General features: G+C 35.1%; 1 protein-coding gene across 1 annotated transcript in view; it reads left to right on the plus strand.

The window, feature by feature from the left end:
* LOC137657372 (apolipoprotein A-IV-like) overlaps positions 1-6,733 on the plus strand; it is an 8,876-nt gene extending 2,143 nt beyond the window's left edge. Inside the window, exon 2 of the mRNA XM_068391708.1 lies at positions 5,753-6,733. Coding sequence (XP_068247809.1) covers positions 5,753-6,733 — 981 coding nt within the window. The remainder of the gene's footprint in view (positions 1-5,752) is intronic.
* The last annotated feature ends 4,425 nt before the right edge of the window (positions 6,734-11,158 follow it).

Raw genomic sequence — 11,158 nt, forward strand, 5'->3', positions numbered from 1 at the left:
GGGATTATACCGAATGAATATGCGCTTAAGATGGAAATTAATAAATCATAATGGAGAGAGAGAGAGAGAGAGAGAGAGGAGAGAGAGAGAGAGAGATGGGATTATACCAAATGAATATGCGCTTAAGGTGGAAATTATAAACACATCATAGAGAGAGAGAGAGAGAGAGAGAGAGAGAGAGAGAGAGAAATCACCCTGTTTAGACGAGGATTAATTGTAATGCCTTCTCGATCTGAAAGTACACATTCGGACGGAGAAATAACTTTATCACATTTTATCTATCGTACTCTCTTGCTCCCAATAGTGATGACCCACAACGGTCTATCAACTACTAGGTACATAAAAATAGCTGTTTTTAGTTTAAAGGAAACTTACTGGATATTAGGAAAGACGACCATTTCTCCGCCTTCCTGATACAGTTGGAGAATTGAATGCTTGGTCAATTAGATTGTCAATTGAGTATGATTACTATTGCGTCACAGAGAGAGAGAGAGAGAGAGAGAGAGAAAGAGAGAGAGAGAGAGGAGAGAGAGAGAGTGTGTGTGTATATTGGGAGCCTTAAGGAAAGAAATTTAAAAAAAAATGAGAGAGAGAGAGAGAGAGAGTGTGTATTTTGGGAGTCTGAGTATCTTGGAAGCCTTAAGGAAACAAATTCTATTAAAAAATGAGAGAGAGAGAGAGAGAGAGAGAGAGAGAGAGAGAGAGAGAGTGTATATTGGGAGCCTTAAGGAAAGAAATTTAAAAAAAATGAGAGAGAGAGAGAGAGAGAGAGAGAGAGAGAGAGAGAGTGTGTGTGTGTATTTTGGGAGTCTGAGTATCTTGGGAGCCTTAAGGAAACAAATTCTTTCAAATATGAGAGAGAGAGAGAGAGAGAGAGAGAGAGAGAGAGAGAGAGTGTATATTGGGAGCCTTAAGGAAAGAAATTTTTAAAAAAAAAATGAGAGAGAGAGAGAGAGAGAGTGTGTGTGTGTATATTGGGAGCCTTAAGGAAAGAAATTTAAAAAAAATTAGAGAGAGAGAGAGAGAGAGAGAGAGAGTGTGTATTTTGGGAGTCTGAGTATCTTGGAAGCCTTAAGGAAACAAATTCTATTAAAAATGAGAGAGAGAGAGAGAGAGAGAGAGAGAGAGAGAGAGAGAGAGAGAGTGTATGTTGGGAGCCTTAAGGAAAGAAATTTAAAAAAAATGAGAGAGAGAGAGAGAGAGAGAGAGAGAGAGAGAGTGTGTGTATTTTGGGAGTCTGAGTATCTTGGGAGCCTTAAGGAAACAAATTCTTTTCAAATATGAGAGAGAGAGAGAGAGAGAGAGAGGAGAGAGAGAGAGAGAGAGAGAGTGTATATTGGGAGCCTTAAGGAAAGAAATTTTTAAAAAAAAAAATGAGAGAGAGAGAGAGAGAGAGTGTGTATTTTGGGAGTCTGAGTATCTTGGGAGCCTTAAGGAAACAAATTCTTTTCAAAAATGAGAGAGAGAGAGAGAGAGAGAGAGAGAGAGAGAGAGAGATAGTGTGTGTGATTAATTTTAGGAATCTTGAGGCATTTTTTTTTCTTTTAAATACTGTTATCGCGTATTTATTCACGTTTGAGGGAATCTTTAATATGGAAATCACTGTTTATGGAGAGTGGGATCAAGGGACAGAACTTTCCATTACAAACGTTGCTTATGGATGTTTTCGTACGGCAAAGTTTCCAACATGTTTGTGTTTTCTTTCGATAGAATTTCAAAGTTGTGGGATCATCTCCTTGTTTAATTTTCCAATAACAAATCAATAGAAATTATTCAAAAAAAAAAAAAAACTGATTCTAGATACATGACATTATAACTTTTACTAAGAAATCAATAGAAATTATTCCAAAAAAAAAAAAAAAAAACACTATTCTAGATACGTGACATTATAACTTTTAGCGAAACCAAACTAATGCAAAAAAATTCACAACTTACTAGTATTTTTAATATATAAACACAACTAACCGGAGTAACTAAAACATTCTATATTAAATGGTTTATAGCTAAAAGAATGTTCCTTTGTAATGATTACAAAAAACTGTTGTCGAACAACGAATTGTTTTACTTGGATATATTCTCTCTCTCTCTCTCTCTCTCTCTCTCTCTCTCTCTCTCTCACGCACGCATTCATAATACATACACTCACATTTATTTATGTAATAATTTATATATATACTGTATATATATATATAATATATATATATATATATATATATATATATAATTGAACATATTCACTGACATATATCGATTCCTTTGTTTTAAGGAATTTAATTCCCTTCACATGCAGCTCCTATCTTTATCAATCAATCAATCAATCAATCAATATATATATATGTATATATATGTATATATATATATATATATATATTATATATATATATATATATGTGTGTATTTATAATTGCACATTTACTGACATCACTTCCTTGTTTTAATGAATTATTTCCCTTCACACTGCAGCTCCATTCTCTATCAATCAATCTATACATATGTATATATGAATATATATATATATATATATATATGCGTGTGTATATATAATTTTCAAACGGGGCCTAGAAAGGAAGGCTCCATTATCGCCTATAATAAGAGACTAGACATTCTTGACCTTTAAAAAGCATGTGACGATTTAGGTCACAAAGGGAATGGTAAATAACTTGCAGTTTGTCACGCGGTGCATTGAAGGTTCTTTATACCGAACAATAGCACGAATTTCTCACTTCTTTTTTTTATTATTGATTCGGAGAATTACCTGAAAGGTTGTAAATACAGTCGCTTGGTAACATGTCTTCATTTGCATGACTGATGTGTTAATGCAAAGGCATGAAGCTGGGAGTCATTTGTCAAAATTGCTTGGCACAAAAATTATAGACACCTGGCTTCTTGAATGTACCATTTGGATATAGTCGAACTCGAGGGAAAAAAATTGGGTCCGTCAGGAATTATTATTAATATTATTATTATTATAATTATTATTATTATTATTACTAGCCAAGCAACAACTCTAGTTGGAAAAGCAAGATACTATAAGCCCAAGGGCTCCAACAAGGAAAAATAGGCCAGTGAGGAAAGTAAGAAAATAAATAAGCGATATAAGAAAAAATCAACAATGAAATATTTTAAACGATAACATCAAAACAGGTATGTCATATATAAACTGTAAAAAGAATTATGGAAGCCTGTTCAACATAAAAACATTAGCTGTAAGTTTGAACTTTTGAAGTTCTACTAATTCAACTACCCGATTAGGAAGATCGTTTTGTTTAAAAAAAAAAAAAAAAGGACCGCCTATCTCCTCAGAAAAATAGTGATAATAATAATTTAGCTATATAAGAAATAAGCTTCCATATTATTTACCATCTTCATTGTGCTTTATTGAGAGACACATCTGAACTGTTATATTCACCTCCAACTGGAGGTTTTATTTTTGGATCTTGCATTGGCAACCCCGTCTTGCTAGCATTTATGTAAAACTTAAAACCTTACGTACATTGGTTGGTGAATTTAATTAAAATAATCTTTTAGTTATTGAAAGGTGTGTTAGATACATAAAAAAGATTACTCTGATATACTGCAACTTAGTAACTCAATTTAATAGCTTAATTCAATCTACATCAATGCATGCAAAGCTCAGTAATTGAATAAAATAAAGTTTGAATTGAGATAAATAACGAAAATATAATCTTTTAACTTTTTTTTTTGGGGGGGGGGCCTTGATATGTCATCAAAGATCTTTTTTTTTTTTTTTTCCCAATTCCCAGTGAAATAAATCGCCCCCTTGTGCATTGCCAAGAGCCAACGTGTCTTTTAGCTAGGACAAGCGCAACTTAATGGAAAGGTACAATATTCATTTGATTTCATTATGAAAGAGTCGATTGCGGAATTAGTTTTGTGATCGCACAATGGATTTAGAATGGAGTCTGACCCGTTATATAATTCATTACATTAAATCGGACCGTTGTCCGAAATTCATCGAATGTTGTCTAAACAAAGGAAGTGCTGTTGCATTTAATCATAAATTGTAATGACATGGCGTATTTGCTCTCATTATTTGAATAGTTTTGCGTAATAAGAGAGCGGGATTTCTAATTTGCGTTATTTGATGGGACTGAAAATGCGCCTCCCCCTTTTCATAAGTAGGACCGGGAAGATGTCAAAACTGGTTCGTTAAACAAATGAATTAATTACTGAATGGAAGAATAAATAAATACTGGCACGAACTGATGGAAGAATAAATAAATACGAGCACGAACTGAATGAATAAATAAATACTGGCACGAACTAAATGGAAGAATAAATAAATACTGGCACGAACTGAATGAAAGAATAAATAAATACTGGCACGGACTGAATGGAGGAATAAAGAAAACGAGCTGAATGAAGGAATAAATAAATACTGGCACGGACTGAATGGAGGAATAAATAAATACTGGCACGGACTGAATGGAGGGATAAATAAATACTGGCACGAACTGAATGGAGGAATAAATAAATACGGGCACGAACTGAATGGAGGAATAAATAAATACTGGCACGAACTGAATGGAGGAATAAATAAATACGGGCACGAACTGAATGGAGGAATAAATAAATACTGGCACGAACTGAATGGAGGAATAAATAAATACGGGCACGAACTGAATGGAGGAATAAATAAATACTGGCACGAACTGAATGGAGGAATAAATAAATACGGGCACGAACTGAATGGAGGAATAAATAAATACTGGCACGAACTGAATGGAGGAATAAATAAATACGGGCACGAACTGAATGGAGGGATAAATAAATACTGGCACGAACTGAATGGAGGAATAAATAAATACGGGCACGAACTGAATGGAGGGATAAATAAATACTGGCACGAACTGAATGGAGGAATAAATAAATACGGGCACGAACTGAATGGAGGAATAAATAAATACGGGCACGAGTTGAATGAAGGAATAAATAAATACGGGCACGAACTGAATGGAAGAATAATTAAATACGGGCACGAACTGAATGAATAAATAAATACTGGCACGAACTAAATGGAAGAATAAATAAATACTGGCACGAACTGAATGGAGGAATAAATAAATACTGGCACGAACTAAATGGAGGAATAAATAAATACTAGCACGAACTGAATGAAGGAATAAATAAATACGGGCACGAGCGGAATGAAGGAATAAATAAATACGGGCACGAACTGAATGAAGGAATAAATAAATACTGGCACGAACTAAATGGAGGAATAAATAAATACTAGCACGAACTGAATGAAGGAATAAATAAATACGGGCACGAGCTGAATGAAGGAATAAATAAATACGGGCACGAACTGATTGAAGGAATAAATAAATACTGGCACGAACTGAATGGAGGAATAAATAAATACGGGCACGAACTGAATGGAGGAATAAATAAATACGGGCACGAGCTGAATGAAGGAATAAATAAATACGGGCACGAACTGAATGAAGGAATAAATAAATACTGGCATGAGCTGAATGAAGGAATAAATAAATACTGGCACGAACTAAATGGAAGAATAAATAAATACTGGCACGAACTGAATGGAGGAATAAATAAATACTGGCACGAACTAAATGGAGGAATAAATAAATACTAGCACGAACTGAATGAAGGAATAAATAAATACGGGCACGAGCGGAATGAAGGAATAAATAAATACGGGCACGAACTGAATGAAGGAATAAATAAATACTGGCACGAACTAAATGGAGGAATAAATAAATACTAGCACGAACTGAATGAAGGAATAAATAAATACGGGCACGAGCTGAATGAAGGAATAAATAAATACGGGCACGAACTGATTGAAGGAATAAATAAATACTGGCACGAACTGAATGGAGGAATAAATAAATACGGGCACGAACTTAATGGAGGAATAAATAAATACGGGCACGAGCTGAATGAAGGAATAAATAAATACGGGCACGAACTGAATGAAGGAATAAATAAATACTGGCATGAGCTGAATGAAGGAATAAATAAATACGGGCACGAACTGAATGGAAGAATAAATAAATACTGGCATGAGCTGAACGGAGGAATAAATAAATACGGGCACGAACTGAATGAAGGAATAAATAAATACTGGCACGAGCTGAATGGAGGAATAAATAAATACGGGCACGAGCTGAATGGAGGAATAAATAAATACGGGCACGAGCTGAACGGAGGAATAAATGAATACTGGCACGAACTGAACGGAGGAATAAATAAATACGGGCACGAAGTAAACGGAGGAATAAATAAATACGGGCACGAACTGAACGGAGGAATAAATAAATACGGGCACGAACTGAACGGAGGAATAAATAAATACGGGCACGAACTGAACGGAGGAATAAATATCGAACTGAATGAAGGAATAAATAAATATTGGCACGAACTGAATGAAGGAGTAAATAAATACTGGCACGAACTGAATGAAGGAATAAATAAATACGGGCACGAACTGAATGAAGGAATAAATAAATACGGGCACGAACTGAACGGAGGAATAAATAAATACTGGCACGAACTGAATGAAGGAATAAATAAATACGGGCACGAACTGAATGAAGGAATAAATAAATACTGGCACGAACTGAATGAAGGAATAAATAAATACGGGCACGAACTGAACGGAGGAATAAAAAAATACTGCCATGAACTGAACGGAGGAATAAATAAATACTGGCACGAATTCGAAAAATTAAAAATTCCAGCCTGACGACTATATTTCGTCACATCCGCTATTTATTATGGCGCCCTGGTTCCGCAAGTGGTGTTGTGGTGACCCATTAGGTCTCTAATGACCTTTTAGAAAACCGTTTTTGACCTTTATGACCTACTGCAGCCAACTCGCATTTCACTGGTTCTATTACATCGCTTTCAAATAGATCTGTTTGCTACCGGATGAGGCATTTTTAATCAGATTTATTGAGGTCAACTGGTAGGTCCAAAATACTTTCACTGGAATATTTTGTGTGTCAGATGGTTAGGTATATAGATGGATCCTTTTGTGAACTGGCTGCTTTGTTGTTGGGGGATTATTTATAACACTTTTTCAGTGCTTAAAATGTTTTGTATTTATTAATATTTATAGTTTCATTGATGACTCCTGAGGAATATTAAATGTTTTACATGACAAGTTTTGGAGTAATGCTTCACTAAAAGGATCGACTTCCTTGTAAAAATAAAGCATCAGGTTTTTTTGTTTTATTTTATTCAAAAAATTACATTCATGCATACATTCATACATATATACATACACACATGCACAAGAACTACAACAAATACTGTCGTTTCTAGTGTATTACAGGAAAAGGCCTCAGACATATTAATTCATGTCTAGGGTTTGGTCAATCTTTCTCACCAAGCTGGCCATTGTGGATTGGTGATGGTGGGAGATTTTAGTCTGATCGCTCACTAGTGCAACTTTGCTCTGGTCATTCGATACGCAAATTCTTTCACCACGGTAAGGTATCCTCTCTCGGAAATAATATATATATATATATATATATATATATATGTGTGTGTGTCTGTACCTATTTTAGGTATAGGTATTATGTATGTATGAAAGTACATGTATGTACATACCAATTGTTTTCGTGTATGTATACCACCTTTTTATACCAATATGTCCAATATACGTAGTAGGAAAATGTGCCTAGTCAGCATTTCGTTCGCCCACTCACATGATAAAAACCAAGTTTTGTGTGAAGTAAAAAAGAAGCAATAAAAGAAACCTCTTTTTATATAATGTTTTTTTCCCCTCTGTTTGTTCGCTCTTGTCATCTTCTGGAACCCTTTTGCAATTTGAACGTTTTGTAAATCGTCCGAAAAAAAAATGCATCATCCCGGTGAAAATAATAGAATGTACTCTAAGTCCAAATAGGATCCATTGAGGCTGCTTATATTCCTGTGAAAATAACAGGGGACGATGGTGGGGCATGAAGTCTAAACAGATTTATCTTTTTGTATATTTTCTTTTACCTTCCTCCTTGGTACAAATCTCTCTTGTAGATCATTTGCGTATATAAAAAGAAGTTCATGATATGTGCCAACAATACATACAGTATCAGAAGCACCATTATAGGCTACCAGCCGGCGTTTTACAGTGCAAACACATTTAACAAGATTTTCCAATAGTCTTATTTGCGTTTCATGCATAGCCGATTATCTCAGAGCTTTGCCTAGTGTGTGTGCAAACTGAGAGACGGGGGTGGAGGGGGGAGCGGTTTGGTTGGGTGGTGTTGGGCGGGGCTAGGAGGGAGCCTAGGGTGGTTCCGTGAGAAGAGAAGAGATGGAGAAATGAGGGGAAGATAGAGATGGAATGGGGGAGGGGGGTGGTTGTGTTTACGGGATGGTAGGAGATGAAATTGAGGAGCAGAGGTAGGAGGCGTTTTAAAAGAGAGAGGATGATGATGATGGCAGAAAGATAAATATGATAATGGTTTTCATCCGAGATTCGAACCGGATACAGATGAAGTTAACGACAATGATTATGATGCGGATGAGGAGGACTTTGTCAGGAATGAATTTGTATTGGACTTCAAAGTGAAGGAATAGGCAGAAGGAAGCTGAAGGAACATATCCTACTTAATCATTATCTATTTCGAATCCAAGGAAAGTAAGAAATCGAATGACAGCCAAATATTTTTTGAGGGGTAACCTTGTTTGATTGAGTAATTTAGTTCGGTTTATGGTTTTCAGAAATGTATGCGTTACTAAAATGCTGGGAAATTTTCTCTCTATATTTATGACTTTCTGGCGGCATGTTTTCCTTCATATCATTAATTTGTAAAGTAATGAAATTTTGACAGATAATTACCAACAACTATTCCTGCTCGCCCATTCTCTCGTAATCTTTCCATCGTCTCGAAGTACGTTACAAGGTATGGTCAGCTACTAGAGGTCTATAGATCTTGAGTTACTCAATCACACATTTACCAGTAAACCACCCTCGTTTGTCATTTTGTAATGGTGCTGTCGTGTCAATAGAGTATTAAAGAAGACGGTTTTATATAAAGAAATCAAAACGGGTTTCCCCTCCCAGTAAATGCCAACACCAGCTATCTTTACTTGCATACAGCCAGGTACCTTGTTCTTACTAACACGTAAGATTAAGAATGCAGCATTAATGGAAAATTAAATGAACAATCTTTTTCCATTAACAACGATGTTACTCTATCCTCATCATGTTATCAGTACAGTTATTAGAATTATCATTTCTAATATTCTGTACAATTTTGTAAGGCGTATTCCAGTAGTTTTTTTTTTTCTCTCTCGATTGACGTGACGAATCACGCTTTAGGTTCCAAATAACGACTAATGTTTTCCAGACTGTGATTAGTCAGTCTCCTCAAATTAGTGATTTTTTTCCCCTCTAATAGCCAATTCTCATTTTCTCTTGATATGATCTTGGTTAACATTGCGTATACTCATGGGGAAATTTGGAGACTGCAAGAAGTTGGGTGAATTTACCGTGAGTTAAAGCTCAAAGTAAACATTACTTGGTAATGAATGGATTCGGTTGCCAGTAAAGTTGCTGGTAGGTGTAACTCAAAGAAAATGGAATTAGGTTGTCTGTACAGCTTCTGTCGGTTGCAGATATAAGAAAATGGAATTTAATTTCCAAGCAGTTGATGTTGACTTCATCTCAAGTTGTTAAAATACATCAATAGCCAACAGCTCACACGGTACACTGGTTAATTTACCATAACTGTTGAAAACTACTAGTTTCAATAAAAACAGTTTTTGCCATCTTAAGAATTTAGTGATCGTGATTCCTATTATTTACTTATTTTAAGGGCTACTTTTCTGGTCCTATACAGCATGGAAACCCTACTCTTTACAGGACCTTCACAGTTATTTTATCATTTTCATTCCAAGGCATTCAGCATTTCACGCCGCATATTGCTCGTTTATTGTCAAATCCACACTTTCGTTCTTAAGAGATCTAGCAAGTCTTCAATTTCCTCTTAAACCATATATTCAATCTTTCGGATGTCTAGTGGGAGCTTATTGTATAGTCTCTGGTCCGCACATTTAAAGGCTCTATAGCCTACAGTAGACATATACCTAGGTTCCAATAATTTGAAACCATCTGTAGCTATTCTCGTGTCAACACAATTTGTTGACTGCACAATATGTAGCAATTCTCTTAGATATTTAGGACGTCAGGTTCTGATAACTTTAAGGGTTATTGTACATATTTTAAACTATATTCTTGCTTCAATAGGTAGCCGATGTAAATCAATGTAAGAGTGATCCTACCTTGGGGATGGGACACCTTTTATCAGTCTTGCTTCTCTGTTTATCATGTTTTGTAATGTAAGTTGCACTTTTGTTAAATTGTAGTAGATGCAGGAGTCAATCCTGGTAATAACTCAGTTTATCACAAGTTTCTTAACAGAATGTTCATCTTGGTACTTCTTAATAAAAGCAATGTTTCTAAGATGAAAGCTAGCAGTTTTTACTAAATTTATTTGGGCATTGAAAGACAGTCACAGCCACGAGATGAGTCTAGATCACGAACTTCTTTGTTTTTTTTTTAATACCACCCAAGTTACTTAGGCCATTTTTCTTTCTAAACAACATAAACTCAGTTTTATTTTCATTTGATTTTAGTTATTTTATTATTATCCATTCTCTAACACTGGCAAGAATTCGGTTTAGACTTGTCAATTGCTACTGCTTTTATTATCATATAGTAAAGTTTTTAATTATCTTTAACGGTTTCTTGGTAAACGTAAGATGTATTTAAATAACAATTAAACTAGACACAACTATATAATTACTTTCGTAGTAGACTACTGAATCTTTTATGAGATTAAATCTTGCCATTTCTCTTAAATACACTGTAAAATTTTCCTCCCAATATAACTGTGTAGAATGGGAAGCATTTGAAAACTGTTCATATAAACAAAATAGGATTATACAATCCACCATGAAATCTCGCATAGACGAAATTAGAACATTTTATTTTGTTAAAGCGAAGCAAGATTCGTAAAATGGGGTTTACGGCCATTGAGATATCAACGACCCGTAGAAACAGATGCTTCCTTTGTGTGGTTATTAAGAAGGTCCTTACCAAGGGGATTAAAACCTAATAGTTTATTTAAGAATTAGGACCATAGACCTAATTACCCAT

This window comes from Palaemon carinicauda, chromosome 18 (assembly GCF_036898095.1).
Source record: "Palaemon carinicauda isolate YSFRI2023 chromosome 18, ASM3689809v2, whole genome shotgun sequence".
Classification (NCBI taxonomy): Eukaryota; Metazoa; Arthropoda; class Malacostraca; order Decapoda; family Palaemonidae; genus Palaemon; species Palaemon carinicauda.